Source organism: Acanthopagrus latus, chromosome 16 (genome assembly GCF_904848185.1).
Source record: "Acanthopagrus latus isolate v.2019 chromosome 16, fAcaLat1.1, whole genome shotgun sequence".
Lineage (NCBI taxonomy): Eukaryota > Metazoa > Chordata > Actinopteri > Spariformes > Sparidae > Acanthopagrus > Acanthopagrus latus.
In genome coordinates, this window is record NC_051054.1 from 17,886,888 (window position 1) to 17,910,655 (window position 23,768).

Consider the following 23,768-nt stretch of genomic DNA (forward strand, 5'->3'; position numbering starts at 1 on the left):
ATTACAGAATCTCTTGTGACTTCCACACTTTGCGAATGTCCAGACGAGGCATGTGCCCATTGAGCTAAATTGCAGTTACTCATTTCATTACATAAGCTAAAAGCAAAAGAAGTCAATTGCGTGTCACTAACTAGTCTGATGCCCTCAATGGACCATTACTTAAAAAACAGAAAGCTTCAATGGGCCTGCAGAGACTGTATAGAAAGCAAACACAAGTGGGCGCACATGCACTCACACTGACCATTGATCAGCTCGTCAATCACGGCCCAATGAGGATAGCCAGTGGCCACCAACGCTCCTGTTATTGTGCGCAGTGACCCTGGGGTCAGCGGTAAGTAGCTGAGGCCTGAGCCCCATACAAAAGGACAGCATCATGTACCATCCACATACAGTGGCGTTGCCGCTGGCACCCTTGTGAATAGACACATGGCAGGCCTATCCACAGATGGGACAGGGAAGAGGGAGGGTGTGTGTGTGAGTTGCCGTGGAGAAGGAGCACATGCGGAGGTAATAGACTGAAACAATGGTGCTGATGAAAGGCAGAAGTCGTGCCTGGGCTTCGGGGAGGGAGATTATTGGGCGAGCAGGTCTCCTGTTTTATCAGACCGGGTGACAGAGAGACGAGGGGGTTGAGGAGGCAGAGGGGGGGCATAGATCGGCAGAAGCCCGCAGACCGCCGACACAAAGCCACCCCCATGCACCAGTGAGCGGCCAACTGTTCAGAAGTGTGGCCGGCACAATGCTGAACAGATACACTTTGTGGCTGTGTTGTGTAAAAGTGTGTGCATCTGTATGGGCTTGAAGGCCTGTGTGTGTGGTGTTTTGATTGATAACAATTTCCCAAGTTACTGTTTTAATCCTTTTCCTGATCATGATGACAGTCTGATAAAGGTTTCCTTATACAGTGCTTTCCTTGTAATAAAATAAATTCATAGCATTGTACTGTTTATTCATTAAACAAGCTACAATAGATATGATTATTTAAAAGGGTAATTTCACCCAAATTAACTTTAAAAAAACCATCATCTTACTTACCTCGTGTGGTATCCATCCATGCAGATATTTATTGTTTAATTAGCTGTATTTGCACCAGTATTGTTCCTGTGAATGTAATTTTATTTGTGTTTAAGAAAGTTAAACAGCCACGCATCTTTTCAGAAATGTTGCTCTTGAAAGTTCATATCAAACTGCAGACAGCATGTCTGGTGGATTATCTGGACTAACACATGACACTGGAAAGACGCCTGACTCTGTGTCAGTGCTACTGAATTTTCATTTATGGTCATTGTATCTGGGATTTGGCAGAATTTTCTAGAGACAGATATCTCCAGAATTGACAACAAATGATGCCAAAGCTTCGTGCATGAATGGAAAATTTTTTGCTGAATTTGATTGAATCAACCCTTTAAAGCAGCAGGTATGTGGACACTGAATGTAAAAAGCTTCCACGAGTGCTTTTTCTGATGTAACCACTCACCTGTTAACATTAAGAAATTATTTGTTGTTAATAACCATTTAATCCCAAAAATAGAAAAATACTGAATATCAGATCTGATAATTGGCCAGGCTGATAATCAGTTGACCCATAATATAACATACAGTATGTACATAAAATGTTTTTAACTTGTACTTTTGACACTCAAGTACGTTGATTGCCTGGAAAAAAAAAATTGCACAGATAATTTAAGACTTTTACTCCAGTCATACAAGGTCATACATATAAAGTCAAACTTTGAAAAAAGTATGCGGATTGTCACTTGAAGATATGAATCTTTCTCATTAGATGGTGACTGCTTTAAGGAGACAGTCATCATTTGGGTCTCAACAAGGCCAACATCTGGACCTGGGCCCTACGCCTCCTGATGACGGTCTGCTTGGCAACCGGTTCTGCTCTTTCCCCTTTCACTATCTCCCCCTCTCGCCTGTCTTTCCTCCCGCAGCATCCCCCCGGGGTAATTGTGGGGTAATTTATGAAGTTCTAGCAGCATGGAGCAGGCCAGTGTATGAGACGGCCTGCTGACCAAGTCCCATTCAGTTCCTTTCATCCTTCCTATAATCAGCATCTCTCACTGGACCTGGATCCCCCTCCTGACTCCCCTCGCCCTGGAGCCCTCCACAGCATGCGACCCTCCGCAGCCGCTTAAAGATGAAGGGGAAAGTTATTGGACTCTTTAGTGACTCATAAACATCCTAGGGGATATTCATAGCGCCTTTGTGTCTTTTTTGTTGTGGCCGAGATAATGCAATTGTTTCAGGCAGTGTAAATGAATAAATCACCGAGCAGTTTGTCCCGGCAGTGAGAGATAACAAAGGGCAGCACTCCCTGTTCTCTGAAACACTTGTCGGCCCGTTCAGACACTTTGTGAAACAATTTTATATCTCTCTCCCCAGACATCGGTGCTCAGAGGGAAATGTTTAGATCCATAGATGAAGCAAACCACACCGATTCCACATATCTGCTCCCGCTGATCGTTACTCCTGCTGTGATCTTGATCTCAGCGCCCTGATATCCAAGCGACATTGAGAAAAATGGTGGTAAACAAAGGCTGCTCTATGGGATCTAGTCCTGACCACATGCCCAGATTAAAGCCCAGTGTGTGTGTGTGTGTGTGTGTGTGTGTGTGTGTGTGTGTGTGAAGCTCGAGCCACTGATCCTGTTAAACAATGACCAGCAGAGAGAGAGGGAAGCCGTACGGTACACAGCACAGGTTTGCTCTTCAGCTTAGTGCTTTATTGAGCCATGATAGGACCTAATCTAGCCTGATCCTGTGTTGCTACAAGCATATGCCTGTGATAATGCCCCGATTTTCTGGTCACCTGAGCACTTTCACTGGAGTGTATCCAATGAGCAGAAAGGGGGTTTCCAAAGCCAAGAGAAAGAGACTGTGACAGAGCGCTTGAATTGGATGAAGGGTCCTGAAAGGTGGCATCCAGAGAAGAAAGTCAAACATCTAATGCAGGGTTAAAAATTGAAGGATTATGTGGAAACATGGAGGGTGGCTACGCTTTCATTTGTAAAACACAAAGCTGAGGGATGCTTGTGTCTCTCTGTGTGGCCCGTTGCCTGTGTAAACACATGAATAAGAACAAGAATGAGCAGGAGAATGGGATTTATCTGGCTCATGCATACAATAATGCAGTCAGAGGGGGAGTGATTACACTCTTTTAATCAGCCAGAGTCCCTCACAGTGATCCATATATGTGTTCGTTGTGATTGTGCTTCTACTAATACACAACTGCTGTTAGCTGCTTATGTGTCCAGTTAATATGAGTGGCAGTCCCACTAATCTAACATCATGTACAGTTAATGAGAAGCCATGACATGTTTCCCCTCAATTTACAGATAATTTATTAAGACCATTAAAGAAACATTATTGATTGTTTTTTGGTCTTTGGAAGGTGTAGAGCACAGTGAAAGCTGTGGCACAGAACCAGCCATTTAAAGATGTGAAAGACTTAGAAAGAATGAAATCCGGATCACCGTGTCCAACATAGTTAATTAGGATCTGGCCCAATTAGCAGTGGCGAGTCCAGCAGCCATGTTGGCTCTGAGCCTAACGATGGGAAAATCCATATGCTCCAAATAAATGGCCCGTGTTGGCTCTCAAGGTTTCCCAATTATAATATCACTGAGCGCTGGCAGAGCCAAAGCACCCTGCAGGGCCCCCTGATGGAGCTTTGGTGGGGGGTCCTGAGGGCCCTCTTGATTCCCAGTCCTAACTTTCTGTGGATTCGTGTGGAGCGGTGTTAGAGAAGCTTTTCCTAGTTTGAGAACATATAAACAGAATACTGTTAGTCACTATGAATCGGTCCATCACGATTAAAATGATTAAGACACTAATAGGATATCGTTGCTGTCCAGTCAAAACCACTTATCTCCAAAATGTCAACTTTTCATGAGAAAAAACAGACATACCTTTTTAAATGGTTTGTTTTGCTTATAAAATAGGAGAATTGTCTCAAATCACCCTTCCTTCAGTCTTCTTCCATTCAGTTCAAAACCACCAAATTTGGAGATATGTGTTTTTCACTGGACGGGGACGATATGAACATTTGTTTTTATGTGTATGGTACATGTGTATATATGGTATTTATGGGATCATGCACTTCAATTTCTATTTTATTCTTCTCTATTTTCACTTTTATCTGTTTTTTCATTGTTTGAATTTTTTTTTTTTGCTATGCTCTATAAGTCTCTTATGACTATGTTATATTATTTCTTAAAAAAAGCATTAAGATTATAAAACGTCAGAGACCAACCAATAAAAGTGGCACAAGATGCAAAAAAGAGATATTTGGTGGAAATGGACACAGTTTATGCAAATGAACCATCCTTCCTCTCCCCCCTAACTATATGGAGATTTAGAAGGTCCAGTATGGTTGTCCTCATAAAGCATGCATTGTGGATTTCTAAATAAGGAACTGGATTGTTTTAAAATTTTTGTTAAGCTCAAACGACAACTTTGAAATTAATTTGGGTTATTCATAATTACTAAGTGATGAAAGTGATTTGGAAAATGAGGCTGAAAGGAATAATATAGAATTTGCCTTTATTTTCACTACAAAGTGTGCATTTGTAGTCATTCATACCTCTATAGTTTTATAGTCAAACAGTGATGATATTTTGCAAATAGTTTAAGGAAGGGATGTTGACAATGTTTTTGTATAGAGGGTTAGATGAGGTCATAAAACGTAAGAAAATCATTGGATTAAAGAAATATGTAACCTAACCTGAATGCTTTTGGAATACTTTAAAGTCAAAAATGTAAATGCGTCTCTATTGAAAAATGTAGTTCCACAAACATTCAGAGCATAGATAATCTTTTGTCACACATTTCCAAAGTTGAACTGATGGTACTGCCAGATATTGCCAGGAATGAAAGGCAGTTTTTGGGGGGACTGCTGCAGCTTGAACCTCGCAAATATGCAAATGCACACACTGGTGTACTGAAAGTTGGTGGTAGCGGTAAATTCCACTCCAAGGATGACCAGTTTCTAGATCATAAAGCTGCTCAGAGACACCCACGGCTGCAGCTGATGGGTAAATATAAACCTACTGCGTGCCGAGTAGGGAAAAGCAAATTGTTTCTCCCATGAGCTGGCAGATGATGAAAATGCAGCACATTCCAGCCATGACACCTCTAAAATGTTTCTGTCCATTTGAACTGAATAATTCCCTGCATAATCCATGTGCAATTATGCACGAGGCGAAAATCAATGCTCCATCTGAGTCATTTTGCAAATCTGCTTTGCTACCCCGAATGCTTTAACAAATAATCAGAGTATTGCTGTATTTTCAAACTACAAGCCCTGTAGCTCTGCTTCACTTAAGGACTTTACTTGGCAGAAGAAGGCAGGAAATTCCTGAGCCAAGTGGAGGAATCCATTTACAGAGAAAAATGCTGAAAAGTCAGCTTGATCCAAACACCAGATTAGATCAACAGATCCATGCTGGACATTAAACCTGGCGGGAATTCATACTCCTCTGACTTGGACAAGTTTGCCTCATACCACTTCATATCAAGAGAAACAACTAAACGTGGACCAGAGACCAGAGAAAGTGCTAACAGCTTTACAGTTAAATTAGAGGAAGACAACACTGTGCCCACTTTTTAGTACCATTTTAACTACCTCCTGAAACTGAAGGACCCCCTGACAGTGATAGTGATGTGATTTCACAGACTGGGAACCAAGTCAAATTTATCTGACCCCTTTTGTCTCGAGCTCCTGGTTGAATTGTATCTAGTGTGCCATTAACGGTGGCTCTTTATACGTTTAAGCACCTCATATGGTGCTTCATACCTTTCTCCGACGTGTCTCATGGATACCATATGTAAATAAGGCCCTGAAGGCACCATATATCTAGTGTCATGGAGCAGGGGCCTGTGGTTCACCCTCTCACTTTTATTTCACTTCAAATGTCTGTATGTGCCGAATAAAGGACTATACTGGTGCTGTTTGAGGGGCCGAAACATTTCTTTTGATTTCATATCAGGATTATTACATTAATCGTGTTTGCACAAATCCAATTAAAATGTGCAACTTGCTTAATTGGACATTTTCACTGATGTTCACATATGCACTAATTTCTAGTTAAAGGACACTATGAAGTTTTCAAGAAATTCAAACTAAGAATTTTTATATTTAGAATACTGATGAAGTAATAATACAAACTCAGAAATGTGGATCTTTTCCATGACAAGATTAACAAGCTGTTCTCAGAGACAAATGAGGTCACCGCAACACTGTTTGAAACTAGAAAAGTGTGGCAGGGTCCGCCAGACATAAACAAAGTAAAACAGTATTAAATTGTGGGTTGTTTTTTAAAATTCAGTTTATTCGGTCATGAAACTGACTTGCGCAGCTTAACACAATATGTGAACATACCGCTGTTTTGTAATGTGTAGGGGGTTCATCAGGGTTGGGGGGAGTTAAATGTGGGTGTGGGAAGGTGAAGTGGGGGCTGCAAGGAGGAGGTGTGGGAGGGTGAGGGTGGAGTTGGGGGGGTTGAGAGTGTGTCCCTTCTGCAATTGGCCGTGGCTCTAAGTGTCTCATTATGCAGCTTTATTGTTCCTTTGTTCGGCCAGCCATATAAATGCACCCCAGTGGGTCTGGAGGGTGACAGTTTAGACAGACACACTCCTGTGGATCACCAGCCTGAGAAGCACAAACTGTTGGTGACTGTGGTGACACTGCAGAGAAGAGCTCAGAAGCTTCCGGAGAAAACTTTTTTGGACCATTTTTTTCAACTTTCCTCAGTTTCATCCAAGATGGATTCTGACTCTGGCTCCACCGGCAGCCGCGCTTCATCCCCAGACCTGATCGTGGATGACACCACTGGGAGCTTCTTCTCCAACAAGATGTTCCAGACATACTGCCGAGAGGATGGAGCCGATAACGAGGCCGGCCAGACCAGGACAGAATGCCGCAGCTTGGGCGGTAAGACCAACAACAGGTCTGAGATCTCCAAGGAAGAGGGGCAAGACCTGAGACTGAAAGTCAACAGCCGGGAGAGGAAAAGGATGCATGATCTGAACCAGGCGATGGATGGCCTGAGAGAAGTCATGCCCTACGCTCAGGGGCCTTCAGTCCGCAAGCTGTCCAAGATCTCCACCCTGCTGCTGGCTCGCAACTACATCCTGATGCTGTCCAGCTCCTTGGAGGAGATGAAGAAGCTGGTTGGGGATGTTTACGGAGGAAGTGCTGGCATTGCGAGCCGCACCGCTGCCCGCCCCGCTATCACCCCTGTGGCCCCCACAGCCCACCTCTCTCTGCATCCCCTTGCCCAGTCTCTGCACTCTCTGGTGGGCAGCACGCCTCCAGCACTGCAGCATCACTCCACTTCTACAGCTGCAGCTCCAGCCCCACACTCGCCTCCATCTGCCAGCTTCTTGGGTTTTCATGCTCCAGTCCAGGGGCTTCTTAAGGACCCGCTCCACCTGAGCAGCTCCTACATGCACTTTCCCGGCATGCCCTGCCCTTGCTCACTCTGCCAGCCTTTGCCAACCACTACCTCTACATTACACAACCTGTCCATGAGCAAGTGAGCAGCAAGTGACCTCTGAAGATTGTTAAAGAGACTGCTAAAATGACTGCTGGCGCCAAATCTTGTACATATTGTATATATATCTTCTGCCATGCAAACTGCTGCTATTGTGTTTTTTTTTTTTTTATCAACTATCTCATTTCATCATTTATACAGAAATATTCTAAATGCACTAGGGATTTTATCAGAGTCGCAAATACTAATTTATCTGATATCAGTGGTGATGAAACATTGTCAGAAATGAAACTGTTGTGTCCGATTGTGCAGGATTTCTATTTTCCTAAATTAAAGATTTGTTATTAAAAAAAAGCTCTTGTTTGCGTTCTTCTTTCCATGAATGCAGTCTTTCATTTAATAGTATTACTATTTCTGGAGGTGTTTTTGCATTTTCAATTTGTTGTAATGATCTAAAACAAAGGTATTTCTTTCAACAAGGCAGCTATACAACATTGCTGGAAGGGTTTCATACTCACGAACACACAGAAGCTCAATACAAAGAGAAATACAGCAACATTGTTAACGTAACAGAAGGGCTTTTATTGGTGCTTGAGAGCAGTGCAGAAATGGATATTTAGGCAAGGGCTTCATCGGTTGCTAACCAGCTTTGGACAGAACCTCTAAAGAGCTAAAGAGGGACAGAAGGACGAGACAATATGCCAACACAGAGGCTGAATGTGGTGTTCTTGAGCCAGGGGACCATCCATCTTCACCTCAACAGGGTGTAGGAGATGAAAGGACGACACAGGCGCCAGGAAGGCGCGTCACTTTTGTCTGACGCGGGCAAGGGACATAGCCATGTCCTCAGCTCTAGGCCAGTGATCTGTCTCTGTCTCATCAGATCATGGATATAAGCACACACACACAAAGGGCAGAATTAAAGCAGAGGACATCATATTCACATATTTTTCATTACGTCCACCTTACCAATACATATTTTCAGTAAGATTTTTTTTTGCTGATTCTTTATAGTGATTAGTCCACTTAAGTACTACAATGCTATTGTACTATACTATTATACACTGATTGCCATGAACATGATTTAGTCAAACAAGCCGACAATGGCTGGCCTTCACTTAGCAACAAATCAAGCGTGTAAAATACATGCTTATCCTCCCACGGCTGACAGATGAGCTGGCGATCAGGGGAGAAATGAAGAGATGTAACTCATTCTCACCCACCTCCCTCCTACCAGACCTCCTCCTCCTCCTGAGAGCCCTGAATAGGTTTGAACAATAGCCATGCGTGGGACACAAAGGCCGGGGGAGTCCAAGCTCTCGTGCCTGGGACACAGACCCCCTCTATTCAATCTACATTTCATCATGGTAACAAGCGCTGTTGGGCCAAAAGGCCTGACACCCTCTCTCGCCACAAAGGCGGTTAGCTCTAATATATGAGGCTATTGACACTGAAAGAGCCCCTGTCAGTAGTAGGGGATTGTCAGCTGTGGGATGTCTCAGTGGGGGGAGGCAGCTGCCAGCCAAACCAAGCGGCAGAGCTTCTGTCGTGGGGACTGGCGCGGCAGCGTCACCTGGTCTCTGGTCCCTTGACACAGAGACCCCGGGTCCTCCCACAAGGCCCCCCTTTATTTGGGCACAGGTGGGAATGGGAAGCGGAACACATTGTGGAGATTAGTGGGGATCTGCTTCCCTTTGCTAAGGTAGATGATTAGAGACACTGACTTGTGCAAAGCTGGTGTTTTCTGATTGGCACCAGATGGTGTTAACCCACGGTGAGGCATCAGCAGTCTGAAGTGTGTGTGGGTGTGGAGGGGGTTGATGTGTAATGGATATGCTTCTTAAATCATGCAATATGGGCAGGTCTTCTGTGTGCCATTATGGTCAGTCACTGCTGTCATTATGGTGCTCTTTAGCATACGCTAACCAGCAGTGGCAGCTCTGCTTTGAGTCATAATGTTACACACAAGTAACTCTGAAAATGAAAAGAGTCATTTAATGCAGAAGCAGTGGTAGTATTAAAAAGTTTAAATACATTAGTGTTTTCAGCAGCATGTACTTTTGTAACAAAAATTTAAAAAGTATGCCATTGTAAAATGGCCCATTTTTATATTGCAGGATTTTCATTATTTTGTTGGAGTGGGTCCAGGTGGAAGTTTCATTTAGTGTGGAATAGTTAAATCTACAAAAACCTCAGTACAATTTTGTCATTTATTGAGTCTTTAACCAGTGAATAACTGGTCTAAGAAACATGAAAAACTGTACCAAATTAAAGGTAAAACATTTCTGCAGCGGTATAAGCATCAGTATAGATGGTTAGATAGATTGCTTCTGCATTAGTGTTGGAATTGTGTTTTGTTTAGGTGAAAATAGTTATGATGTGCTTTAAGCGGAGCTTCTTCTCATTAAGTGAGTGTGCAGCATCACTAAGTTACTATATAGTTAATACATGATTAGCATGCATTTCTATGGTGTGTTGTGTAATATGATGCTAGAGTTGTGAGGTTAAAACTCATTATGTGGTGCAAAAACAAGCATCTGAGTCTTGCTAAAAGAAAGCATGGGCATGCTACATTACTGGAAACTTTAACTATTCCTACTGGCAGATTAAAAAACAAAACAAAAAAGCGTATTCTTAAACACATTGTTTGTGTCTAAAATTTCACACTGTGGCCATGTAGACAGATGGATAAGTTAACTGCTTCAGATACTGATCAATAGACTAGCACTTGTCCCATGTTGGCTCGTCTCATTCTGCATTGACAGAGTTAATTAGGAGACTGAAAGACCCAATTAAGAGGATGGAGGGGCCGGACAGGGGAGACATATTGTGGAGACATAAGCAGACATTGTGCAGCGTCTGGATAAAGGGGAACTTCAATTAAGGGAGAGAACACTTCCAGAGGCTTGTTGCCTTTTCTTTTTCATTTTGCGCTACAGCCCCCTTTTCACCCGGAATACTGATGAGGGGAAAGCACAGCTGCTGGGGGGGTCAGCACTCATATGCAATATGGTGCTCACATACGCTCACATGCACATCCACAGATGCACTGAGAGCAGCAGATTGATGAGGGGATTCAGGATTGCTAAGCATTGATTACCAAACATAATGTTTGAAGATGATGACATGTTTTTGGTTTAATATGCAGCTTATTGGTTAAATGAGTTTCAATTAAAAGATACCATCTTGCATATGTTTAAATCGTTATCCTCAGCCGTGGATGCTTTGTTTTGTGGTTGCCCTTCTACCGATGGTGTGACTTTAAATGCATTTACTTCACTTTTGATAATCTCTGGTCCTTTTCATACAGTCCTCTAGTCTTTTCACACAACTACCACGTAAAAAGAATGCTTTACAGAGAATGAAACTAGACTCCAGATTTCTAATGAGAATCGTCTTCTCACAATTACACCATAATATTCAGTCCTTGTCAGAAATCAGAAATGTTGTGTGTACAGATAGGTACATGAATATGAATATGTGTGTCTCTCGTGTGTAAGGGTTAGTTACCTGCTGTTTCGAAACATTTGCAAATTTTATGTCCAGTTGACATTTAGAGGTCAAAGACTTGGTCTATGGTCTCTGTGTTACAAAACCCCACTATACATTGGGAAAGCCCAAGGAATGCCAGCTTTGGATTCATGTCCATCAATTTGAAACTAGAGTCCAGGTGGGGGTATTTGCAGTAGGAGTACGCAGTTTACCACTTAACTTCTGAATTGCATGCAGCTTCTCTGATCATTTGTGAATAAACAACATCAGTATTAATATTATAAACAATTTAGATTAAAAACCTACAACCAAATTTTCTACACTTTCGAGCTTCCTCTTGAGACAACCTGCTCAGAAAACTGGGCAAAGGTCAGGGGAGCGGTCGCAGCTGCCTGATGGATGCATTGTCATGGCATGCTTTCACACTGGTCAACAAAGAAAAAGGGGGTCATGTCTTATAAAATAGGTTTCAATTACAGCAGAAAAGTGATGATGAAATTAAAACACTTTAGATATCACACCATTCTTTTCATGGCTTAAAGTTGTGTGTAGGTTTTGTTAAGTAGACTGCACAAACAAATTAAAACATTAGAAGATTTACTTCACTATACAAAGGTAAAAGATACTAGTTTAATACCCCCCCCCAACATTGCTAATAAGATATCAATAGAAAACAACTGGAAGTTATCTCATTAACTTAGCTTCATGTCCCAGACTATTATAGTCTCTGCCGCTCGGTCTTTAGCGCAGCCGTCTAATTTGATCCTCCGCAGCCACCGGAGAAATCCCAAAAAACTGTAAAACATTTTTCTGCTTATAAACTGTTAAAGATAAGTGTTTCAAACAGTAACATCTCTTTGTATGTGTGAATGATAAAATCTGTATATCGCGGGCAGGAGGGTCGTATTGCATTGTTTGTCTTTATATTTTTCACAGCCACGCAGCCGGGGTAAGAGTTCAGTAAATACTGATGATGTCATCGTCTGAAGATGGCTGAAGGGTGAGAGTGAACTCGCAAATTACTTTTTGTTTTAAAGTATCATTTAGCAGAGGACACTGACGTCGTCTGAGTGTCATGTCTCTCGTTGCGTTGTGTGTCTTATAAGGTTTGGCGCGGTGACTTTGAGTGAACGCTGCACTTCACAGCTCACGGAATCAGTTCAGGAAGTGCATTTGTTTACCAAAACATAGCATGGCTAGCATTAGCACAGCCTGGTTAGCAACGGTGCAGAGCAGCTTAAATCACGCAGTAACACTCAGACGACTGTATGTGTGCTTCATTCTCACGTTTAGCGTTTATATGCAGCCTTCACGATCGTATTCGTGGCTTGGTTCGTCAAGTTAGCCTGCTTTGCACTGATAACACACGCTAGCTAGCTCGTTTAGCTTGCTAGGCTGTGTGTGCCAAATTAATGTTAGCGATTGTTAGAGAAAGTCAACAACTGACGTATAAGAAGTATGAAGTCTCGTCAGATTCACCAACGATGTTGAGCCTTTGATACATTTATGTTGGTTGGTTGTGGTGTTATGTTCGTGTAAATCTTTTCCTCCGCTGGTTTCATTTCATGAAGTAGCTCACGTCAATGTCTAAATGCCTGTCTGATTACAGAGAAGGCTGGTGGGGAGGCTGGCTTCAGCAGAGCTTCCAGGCCGTCAAAGATAAGGTAACTGACATGAAAATGAGATGTTTACGTGTCTTTACTAGCAGCTCAGCATTTACAATGTCCTGACAGTGTTGCACTCCTCCTCCAGGCTGAACACACAGTTGTCCAGCTCAGTATCTACATCTATAGTCGACCTTTTTAATGGTGGCATGATTGAGGAACCTCTTTAAATAAATAATACTAAAAAAAGATGAGTACACATCATTGTTGAGTTTGAAAGCAAGCTCAGATTACCTCTATCTGTAAGCAGGAGCCAGACTATCAAGAAAGTTACATAGCTTCAGTTGTCAGAGCAGCTCTTGTACTAGGTAATTTAAGTATTTTAGAACAAACTCACAATGCCAAAAGCTGTTGAACTCTGTTACTTAAAGGCCAGAGGTTACTGAAGCAAAATTATGAAAAGTTAGTATATTCCCTATCTTTTGAAATAGCTATTTTCCATAGTTTTTATGTATTTACCTAAACTGTATTTGACTGTATATATTGTTTTATTGAGGTTTTTATTGTTATTGTTTTATTGAATAACTTCCCCAACTGAGATCATAAATTTGAATCTGGATGTCGATCTTGATAATTTAATGTTTCTTTGCAGTCATCTGAGGCCTTAGAATTCTTAAAGCGAGACCTGACAGAGTTCTCCACTGTGGTGCAACATGACACAACCTGCTCGATTGTGGCCACAGCCAATGCTGTCAGAAACAAGCTTGCAGTAAGTTGCAACATTTCCCTTGATCGTTCTTTTTAAATCACAGCATCTCCTTACAGTCTGTGTTCATGTAGCGTGAAGACTGCTAAATGCCAAATGTAACCTGTCTTTTCCAGGTGGAAGGTTCCTCTGAGACCTCAGAAAAGGTGAAGAAGGGCCTCTCAAGTTTCTTAGGGGTGATATCAGACACGCTTGCTCCACCGCCTGATAAAACCATTGACTGTGATGTCATCACATTGGTGGCAACACCCGCAGGAACAACGGAGGTTTACGACAGTTCTAAGGTGGGCAAATGTTAGTCTTATACTTTTAGCTGAACAGTTGACTTTAACAGTCTCCTGTTTGAAAAACAAATTTACTGTACCACAAACAGTGAGTTTCAAATGTTAAAACTGCACGGCTAAGCACGATTCTTTTGCATGGGGGGGAAACATAAGGTTCTGGTTGACCCCTATGAAAATATTAAAAAGAAAGAAGAAAGTGAAACGTGGTGTTTAAAGAAAGTGTTGATTCAGGGCAGATTTAATCTGCTTATATTTTTTACAAGAGGCTAGAGGACTATGAAAGTTAGCACATGATGTGCATGTGGGAACTAAACAACCACAGCTAAGAGTTTGTTTTTCCTGCAGGCACGTCTCTACAGTCTGCAAGCTGACCCTGCGACATACTGCAATGAGCCTGATGGTAAGACAGCACACAGTGAAGTGATGCAAGTCCCCAAACAGAGTGATGGAGCAGTATTTGTTACATTATGTTAGGCTGTGGGTAGGGCTTTTCTTTGGTATTGTTCAAAGCTAGTTCAAAAGGGCTGTCATGATGTCAAGATTTCCTCTACACTAATAAGTAAGCTACACATATTTGCAATAATGATATCATCATGACTTCTATATTTAAAAAAAAAAAAGGAAAAATAGTGCAAACAAATCCATCTTTAACTTTGTGTACTGTGTGCCTTGTTTCAGTTTTTTGGTGTAAGGTAGGTTGAGTGAGAGTTTGCAACCATAACAAGTGCACACAAGGAACAACTGCCATCAACTATTCAATTACTGGTAAAAAGCAATCAGATGAACTCAAAAACAAAATATGCCCAAGGCCTATCATCGTTTATTGTTAACTCAGTGTTCCATTGTATTACCACGATTATCGCTGTTTCAATACATATTGGTTGACATACATTTTTGAATGTCTGATCACTTTGTTTAAACCTGGTATTGTTGCACAGTTGTAAGTAAAGGTTAGGCTTCTAGGTCAGATCATAATTGCTATTATTACACTGTTGTTGTTGTTGTTATTATCTGCCTTTAAATGCTGCCTTCAAAACTTTTGTTCAGTATTCATAAATAATTAGCAGGATTTGAATGCTCATCAGCAACAGAACTATTTATCAGGGTGGAATTACTGGTTTGCTGGATTTGTGTACTTATCCTCTATAGATGGATAAGATACTGCATGCTTTCTAAATATTTGCTGATCCCCCCCTGGTATCTTCAAAGTGTATTTTAATGAGAAATTATTTTTGTGCAGGTCCCCTGGAGCAGTTTGATAACTGGCTGTGCAGCTTTAACCTGGAAGATAAGAAAGGAGAAATCTCTGAGCTTTTGGTCAGCAGTCCCTCTATACGAGCGCTCTACACCAAAATGGTAACTGTTGTTGCTTTTGCCAACGCTTACTTATACACAGCACAGCCTTTGTTTTGAACTCATACTTTGCATACACTTTGCATGCCTTTGGAAAGCTGTAACTGCCATAACAGCTTTCAAATGCTAAAAGGACACCTGTACTTTTCATTTACAGGTGCCAGCAGCTGTAGCCCATTCAGAATTCTGGCAGAGGTATTTCTACAAAGTTTTCCAGTTGGACCAGGTAATCATGTTATTAAATAAAGTATAGTGTGCTCTGAACTGCAGTAGTCTATCACATCAGCTCATTTCATCTTTGGTGCCACCTACTGGCTGATTTTAGAACTGCCTTGAATTGATAAGTAGTTGTTTAAGTTGGGGAATTTTTTTAAACATTCTTATGGTCTGAGGTTATTGCCAGTGGTGCCATCTTCCCACTGTGTTTATTGAAAGGCCTGCTTATGTACTTTAATATGCTGATGCTGCTAATAAGCTGACCATACAATATTTAACTTTTTGAAAAAGAAAGACGATTAATGCATGATGATGCAAGAACAACAATGTAACTGTCGTCTCATTATGAAAATCACTATAATTGTCCTTTTGCACACACTACAATCTTTGTATTATTGAATATATTGAAAATTCTTTGCCATCGTGTCTTGTAGGAAGAGGCCAGGAGAGTGGCATTGAAGCAGAGGGCAGAACTGACCACACACACAGAGACTCTGGGCTGGGAGGAGGAGGAGGAGGAGGGTATGCTGTCGTCTGTTTTACGTGCTTCATAAACTGATTCACTTTCAACCCTGTCACTAACACTGGTATTTCTGCTGTCGCTGTCAGATGACTTCCTCGGCTCCACGTCATCATCTCATCTCAACTATACACCTCAATTGGACAACAGCTCAACCCGGCTGCCCGTGACTTTGACAGGAACAGAACTCACTCTGCTGAGCCCCGTGCTGTCTCCCAACGAGGAGCGCGACGCCACCCTCTCGGTCAGCAGCGACAGCGTCAGCCTGCCAACGCAGGTGGAAGTGAGGCCAGAGCCCGTTGCTGTGGAGCTGGCTGAGAAACTGACAGAAGCTAGCTTGGAAGATGGTGAAGACAAGACACAAGAAGAGCAGAGACCTGGAAAGAGTGACTTACCTCTTGTTGCTCAAGTGGAAGCTGTTACCCAGCTGGAGGCAACTGTAGAGGGGGCATCAGGGCAGGCTTCTGCCCCCACCTCTAAACCAGAAACAGTGAAGGAGGAGGGGCCGCAGGACCTGAGAGTGTTTGAGCTGAACTCAGACAGTGGGAAATCTACACCTTCTAACAATGGAAAGAAAGGTATGATGACCTGAGGACGTTTTTCAGTTGGCAGAGAGATTCTTAGTGTTTCAGTTAGGATTATAAATTGGAGCAGGATTAAGTTAAGCGATGTGGTTATGGGTTTTCCACTGAATTGGCTTAAAAGAAGGTCACAAAATCTGTCTTTCACACTCCAGGGTCCAGCACTGATGTGAGTGAGGACTGGGAGAAAGACTTTGACCTGGACATGACAGAGGAGGAGGTACAGATGGCTCTCTCTAAAATAGAAGCTTCTGGAGAGGTAAGTGTGAAGTTACAAACCCTAGTCCACATAAGTTGGGATGCTGTGTAAAACATGGATAAAAACAGAATGTGATCCTTTGCAAATAAATCCCATGTCCTTCAAAAAGTGGTGAACCTTGCCTCTTCCTTGTTAATGAGCGACAGCCTTTGAAGGATGCCCCCATCTTACTCAATCAGGATAATATCACCTTTTACTAGTGAACCTGCTTACCTATGCTCTGGCTCCAAACACGTGTTTTTGGAGCACTCCAGAATTTTTCCTAGTCTTTTGTTCCTGCTTTCCCAACTTGGTTAAACTGTGTTGCTGGCATCAAATTCAGAATGTTACCCATGAAATACATTGTTTTCAAATGAGTATATGTTGAATAGGATTAGAAAATCATCCCATTCAGTTTTGTTTACACCGTGTTCAAACTTTTTTTGAAAACCCTTTTTGTGTTGCTTTTCACCAGGTGGATGAAGACTGGGAGAACTGGGACTGAGAGCCGCCGCAACATGAACTCTGTGCCGCCATTAAAGCTAGTTCTCTGCAGACGAACCATGCTTAACGTGTTTTAACTCTTTGTCCACACTGTCACCATGTCATGATTGTCAGTAGAGGATTTTCCGGCGGGTTTGGACCACAGTGGTGAACCTGTTGAACAGAGCAACGGTAAGACCAAGGCAATAAGAATTCAACTGCTTTGTCAGTTTAGTGCAGATAGGCCACTCGAGAGGGTAATGACTCAGGTCTTGGCTATTTCTTGGCGTAACGTCTGACTTAGAGAGTGTGCAACACTTGTAATAGATAGAAGTTGCAATCCTTCTGACCTTTAAATCTTAAGGACAATGTGACGAGTCAGAATGTGACAGAAGGAGCTGTTTCCCTTTTTTCTTTCTGCCATTAAATACATCATGTACGTTGCAAGTGTGTTTTAAGTTGGGCAAAGACTTAAATGCAGGCTGTAACATAGCCATAAACTGTAATGCTGCTTGTCACCTTTCTGAGATTAAATACTCTGCGAGGGATATGTAAATGGTGATGATCGATTCATTAAATACTCTTTGAGGGATATGTAAATGGTGATGATCGGTTCATTTAATTCTACCTATGTTTCTTTCTTTCTGTCTTTCTGTCTCTCTCTCTCTCTCTCTCTCTCTCTCTCTCTCTCTCTCTCTCTCTCTCTCTCTCTCTCTCTCTCTCTCTCTATTATGCAAGTGAATCTTCAAAATGTGAAAATACTTAAAATACTTTGGCCTTCATCCATAGAGCACCTTTCATTTTGGATTCACTCCCAACTCTAAACATATGGCCTTGTAAAACACACATTGGTGTGATGATACTCTTCAAATGTTTTTGTTACAAGTCAGTCATCTGAAAGTCTCAGTTTCAGTTCTTTTGCCCCTCTGTCATGTTGTGATTCATTTGAGTGTATGAGCTTCATGTCACTTTCTGTCAGTTTCAAGTGTTTCACTTCTTTGAGTTGTTTATCATTTTGTATTATTTGGTTAGAGGAAATTCATTAATGTCACTCATTAAGATATTAAAGAGAATTCAAACCGGTCCTGGTGTCATGATACCAGATTCTTTGGCTTGAAATTAAAGACAGCATTTCTCATTCTTTACATAAGTAGGAGTGTATGACAAATCTGTGGAAGTTAATAGCTCAGCAGGTGTAGTGCCAAGTAGACAAAGGAGCAATGTGAGCACACTCCGTGCTTTCCTGATTTTCTTTTCCATCATCTGTAATGTAACTGAAATAAATAAATCCTAGAGATGTAATATTTATACTAAAACGCGTAATTATTGTATTATGTGCTTTGGATTGCATGTCTGTGCGATAACATGCAAAACATAGTGCAGGTCGTTACTGTTGAGTTGTATGTTTTTCGGTAAAGACATTGGCTGTTCTTCAGGTTTTCGTGCTCTGTCAATGTGTTGCATGTCTATAATTCTCAGCTGTGTATTCCCTTCAGATTGACACTTTGAACTAATCAAAGCTTTACAGCACACATCTGTTCTCAAAGCTGTCAAGTTCCTTTTTTAAGTATTTCACAATATTTTTCAAATGATCATTAAAGGATTCATGGCAAGTGGCTTTGGTGTCGTGCATTATGAAATAAACCAGTATGGCCGTTTTACTACTGAAGAAGATGAACCAGACTAGACTTGTTGTAATAACTGTAGTGCTGTGTAGCTTGTATTATCTGCCCTGTGCCTCCCCTTCCACATCCAGCCAAGGTGACCATCGATTTGCAAACTCTGCATTTTTTTAAATTTCAGCATGAAAGTTATTTTTTCCATTGTTTAAATTCCCCTGACCACTGATATCCAGGTATCTTCGGTTGGAGGGTCTACACTAATGTTATTGCGTGTTTAGCTGGTGCCAGCACTATGTGGAGCAAGTAAGCTCTTCACCACCTCTGGGAAAACTCCAAGGATGGCTAGCAGTGGGTCCTTGGGCAGGCGCTGGCCGATTATCTTTTTAAGCTGGTCAAAAATTCCCATCCAAAAATTATCTAAGCAAGGCGAGGGCATGCCCATAATACATCTGTATGGTTCACAACCTCTTCTCCACACTTTCTCCAACATGCACTTCCTTGATTTAGAGTCAATTTGGAAAGAATTGAGGGGGGGTTCTAAAGAATCTGTTAACTATTTTCCATTACAGCAGAGTTACAGTGCTTTATGTGCTCCCATACTAAAATATATAAATGTCTGTCTGTGGTTGGGGACTTTTTAGAGGAACAATGAGTATGCTGAACAAACTAATACAAGGGATGTATTGTGGTAATCTAGGAGCCTACAGTTTGAGGAAATGGTGAGTGGAGACGTCTGGTTTGTCTGACTAACTTTGCAGTCATCTGTAATGAATGGATAGCAATGCTTTGCGATACAAAAAAAAAAAAAGTTTAGCTTTGAGGTTGGAAAAATCTCCATATTTCCCACTTAGAGCAGCAAACAATAAATGGATAATCAAAGATAATACCATTAAATGCAAATATCCACATAATTTTCTTTAACCTTTTATACAATTTTTTTCCCAGAATTCATCTTGCCATAGTTGCTGTCTTGGGAGACTTGGAATCTCCAACATAGATTAAGTCCTGTGGGGCTGAACAATATTTTTCTACACAATGTGTTTGCAATAAATGGCTCACTAGTTTCCTACTATCCTGTTTTTTACTCTCTACTGTCATAGAGGAAAAATACTGTATAGGTGTTTATAAAACATCCAAACAAGAAAACATAGTGCTACAGAACAGTTTTTCTTTTATACATAAGCGTCAATATACAGTATGTATGTATGTATATGGAAGCAGTGACCGTGTAAACACGCCTGCAGTATAAGAAAAGAGTCACCTGATGGCGCTGGTGGTCCATTTAGGCACCATCAGTCAGAGGCAGCCACTCCTTTTCTTTCAGCTGCAGCATCCATCTCACAGACATGGACTGGCCACATGTTCTCTCACAAACCATTGTTCATCATCACTTGCATTAAGTATCTCATTTCTGCTATTTTCTTTTTTATATTTTTATTTTCTTTACATAGAATCTCTGTATTTGCCCTCCATGGAAGCCTTGGGAGAAGCAGCAGGCGAACAATGACATGTTTATGGGGTCTTTGTGGTGTCATCAGCTGGGCTAATGTAGGTCACTGTGGAGGGACACCTGTACTGCGTGCAGCTGCCTCTGCAACATGGATGCCGCCTGTTAAGATAGCTATTGGCTTTTTCTCTCTCTCCCTCTATGTGTGTGTGTGTGTGTGTCCTAGGAGGGATTGGTGATGCAAGAGACAGGGGCATGTATGACATTTAGACTAATACACGAATATCAAGACTAGCATAGTATCAGTATCAGTATCAGTATCAGAGGAAAATGCATATGAGGCACCAATCTCCCTTTGAAATGTGCACAATTTAAGGCTGAATATACAGAAACTTGAACTTTTATCTCCTGCCAGTATGGTTATGGTATGTTAATGTCTTCAGAATACATTAGGCAAGGGCAATCCAGGTGAATCAAATTCATCACCCTGACCAGTGAAGGCAATAACGAATTTTGACAGTTTGAGATGTGATTTTGTGGCTACAGTTGGTAAAAATCCTCTGAAGAAGTCTTTACTTTGTTTACTTGCTTATTTACCGGCTAACATAGCTGGTCTTTTATTCTTAAACTAGTGCCCTCACCTCCCAAATATCACAGACCTCCCAAATAACGCAGACACCATATACATTACATTCTTTCTTACTCTGTTCTCACTCAGAGGCCTTAGTCAGCAGAAAGGCTGTAAAGGAATTTCCTGTCGAAGCCCACTGCTCCCCAGGCCTGTGTTTGTGTGTGTGTGTGTGTGTGTGAGTGTGTGTGTGCCTTACATTTCCACCGGCTCCCACCAATGTCATATACAGATCATTTTGCCGTGGACAGAGAATGAGGAGTTGGACGCCAATCGGACAGTGGAGAGTAATACTTCCCCCCCGAGGATCTTTTCAGTGTCCCCCCCCCTTTCCCCTCATAATCCATCACTGAACACTTCCTGCTTGTCTTTCTGCCTCTTTGACTTTCTCTCTCTCTTATCCCAGTCCACACATACAGCATACTGTCACAAACGTAGTCACACTCACTTATAATGTCACACGCACAGAAATGCATAAATACATAGAGAGCCAGGATGAGGTCATTGTCTTGAGATTGAGTATTGTGCTAGGCACCCTAAAGGGAGAAACCCTGTAACCCCTCTGCCTTTCAATAAGCACAAAAGACTCCCTTTGAGGGAGGAGGCGGACTCCTATGGAATGTGTTACCAGGGTTTTCTATAACCACTTGCCTCCGAATTCACACCCATTTCATGTGTGTGCATGTGTGTGCATCTCTGTGTCTTTAGGCTTTTATACAAATTGTGAATATTCTGTCTGAATTCGGCTCTTTTGGTTTTACCAAGCCTCTACATTAGTTGTACTTTGTACAGTTGTACACACTTATACTCTCTATCTAAATGAACTTGACATCTACGTGTGAACTACATGTCCAACATAGTTTTGAGAGAAAATGCAGCCACCAGGCAAACTGTTGATCCATTACTGAGCTGTGGCTGTGGTGGTGGAGGTGCTGGGGGTGGGGGGGCTGGGGGGTGGGGGCGCATCCAAAGGACTCTTGAAATGCCTCCGGATTTTTCCATGACAAACCATCGCCTTTCCCAATGTCGAGCGGTGGGAAACAGGCCACTTTGTTTGTATGAAGCGGTGTCTGGGAGGAATGCGGGCTTTAGTCAGGGAGGGGATAGAAAGGGGGAAAGTATGATAACTCCCACTCCATTCAGATTTATGGTCAAGACAGAGGGGCTCCTCTGGATGCATGTCAGGGGACTAGTAGAACACCGCCCCTCTACTCTGGGCCTGCCAAAGCAAATGTTTAGTCAAACAACCCCTTGCTATTCTTTACATCCTTCTCTGTCTTTCTTTGTTTCTCTTTCTTTGCCATCATATGGAAAAGTGGACAGAAGCTCTTTTCTGCAGGTTTGACGTAGCATATTGTGTGTTTATATTTCAATCCACAGCTTGTGTGAACAGAAGCTATAGAAGTGTGTGGTTTTGAGTTTTAAACATGATTATAAACCAAGGCTGCGGAGTTTTTGCACAGGTCATATTAAAACAGTGTAAGGTCGGTAGTGTGAGAGAGGGTTCAAGTTTGAAAAGTCTAAAGTGGTACTCCGGTGATTTACTCTTTCACTTCCATTAAAGGAGATATAGTATACTCATTTATGAGTTCATCATTTTATTTTGGGTTACCATCAGAAGAGCGTTATGTTTGCTTTAAAGCTGTAGTCTATTTTTTGCATTTTTTGTTATATTTGCTAAAATTGTCATCATGATCTGACAGTAGAATAAGATACAGATCAACTGTGTAAAAATCCACTGTTTGTGGCCCCACCCAGTGGATGTAATTTGGTTTGCAAGAATCCAATGCTCCCGGATCAACGCAGCCAATCAGAGCCAAGGGGAGTGTCTGAGACGTGTCAATCATGCTCGTGCATGCGCTGCTGTGCTTGCTCCCACCTGGTCAGATAGGTTCAAACTCAAGCTCGTACTGCGAACAAAGGCGGAGAGACAACAGAGCAGAAAAAGGCCTATCCCACAGTTGGCACCATCATTGCCCACGTCACATAGAGGAAATAAGGGAACTGACAAGAAAGCAATGTAAAAACAAAGAATTGGATCATACCCGCAAAAAATTGGAAATTTTGTCATTTCAGAGGTGGAGAGAGCTGCAGGATTTGGAAGGACTAAAGAGCTTCGTGGAGTTGGCCACTTTTCTGCTGGAGAAGTAACGGCCGCTGCTTGATATAATCACAAGGCTAAGATGGCGGCGGTTACAGTAATACAACAGCACATATCACCTTACAGTGTTGCAGTTGAGCTACGTAACTTGTTGATAAATCTGGCTTGTTAGCTTGTAAGCTAACCCCAGTGTTTAGCTTTGTCTTTATGGCTACTGGTTAGCAAAAGTGTATTTCAATTGACCAGGCAGTTATAACGTTAACTTGTGTTCAGTACACTCTGTAGTGGCTGAATTACTTCAAAGAAATAACGTTACTCATACTTTTAAAAAGGCAACATGGCCACAATATTGCACCCGGTAATGATTACCTGGTAACTCTGTCTACAGCATGATGAGGAATATAGTTTGTTGCTCAGGATATCTACACTGACTCTGCATGAGAGACTCGTCATTGTAATTTAGTGGCATTGATCAGAAATCAATCAGACCTTATTTTGTTGCCAGTGCTCTAACAAAGCAATGAGCATTCAACCCAAAGTGAATGCGCCATCTTCGTTAGCTGGCTTCCTCTGGAAGAGGAGTGTTGCCTCTGAAGCCTGTCTCTTCCAGCCCAAGCTCTGCGCTCTCAGTCTGTTACACAGGCTTTCTGTCAGAAATATGTTGTGTTGGAATCAACAGATGATGTAATTTATTGTGGATTTCCAAATGGACTCTAAACTAAACTCAGTTCCTCAGAATTCTCCAGTCCTCTCACTAAGGTGCAAAAACTGCTCAGAGACCCATTTTTGAGCTACTCTTGGCAGGGGTGGTGGACCCCCGACTGACCAGGTAGTCAAAACTCAGCTCTCTCCACCCTACACACCCCCACACACACCTTTATACAGAACATGTTAGTTAGTGTATTTTCATCATTTGTGTTAAATGAAAGACT

At 42.0% G+C, this 23,768-nt stretch overlaps 2 protein-coding genes across 3 annotated transcripts; both read left to right on the top strand.

Annotated features, from left to right (window-relative positions):
• The first annotated feature begins 6,770 nt into the window (after window positions 1-6,770).
• On the top strand, window positions 6,771-7,547 carry olig4 (oligodendrocyte transcription factor 4). The gene has a single exon (XM_037072274.1). It carries the CDS (start codon window positions 6,771-6,773, stop codon window positions 7,545-7,547), a length of 777 nt encoding a protein of 258 aa, XP_036928169.1.
• A 4,297-nt stretch (window positions 7,548-11,844) lies between these two features.
• bsdc1 (BSD domain containing 1) lies at window positions 11,845-18,121 on the top strand. Of its 2 annotated transcripts, none has more exons than XM_037072235.1 (11): window positions 11,845-11,993; window positions 12,603-12,657; window positions 13,250-13,366; window positions 13,480-13,647; window positions 13,993-14,047; window positions 14,888-15,003; window positions 15,158-15,226; window positions 15,651-15,738; window positions 15,826-16,314; window positions 16,473-16,576; window positions 17,031-18,121. In XM_037072235.1, the coding sequence occupies exons 1-11, from the start codon at window positions 11,983-11,985 to the stop codon at window positions 17,058-17,060; spliced, it is 1,302 nt and encodes a 433-aa protein (XP_036928130.1). In that variant the 5' UTR covers window positions 11,845-11,982; the 3' UTR covers window positions 17,061-18,121. The 2 variants fall into 2 exon arrangements, with proteins under 2 accessions (XP_036928130.1, XP_036928129.1); XM_037072234.1 differs by lacking the exon at window positions 11,845-11,993 and adding an exon at window positions 12,171-12,259.
• Window positions 18,122-23,768: the final 5,647 nt, after the last annotated feature.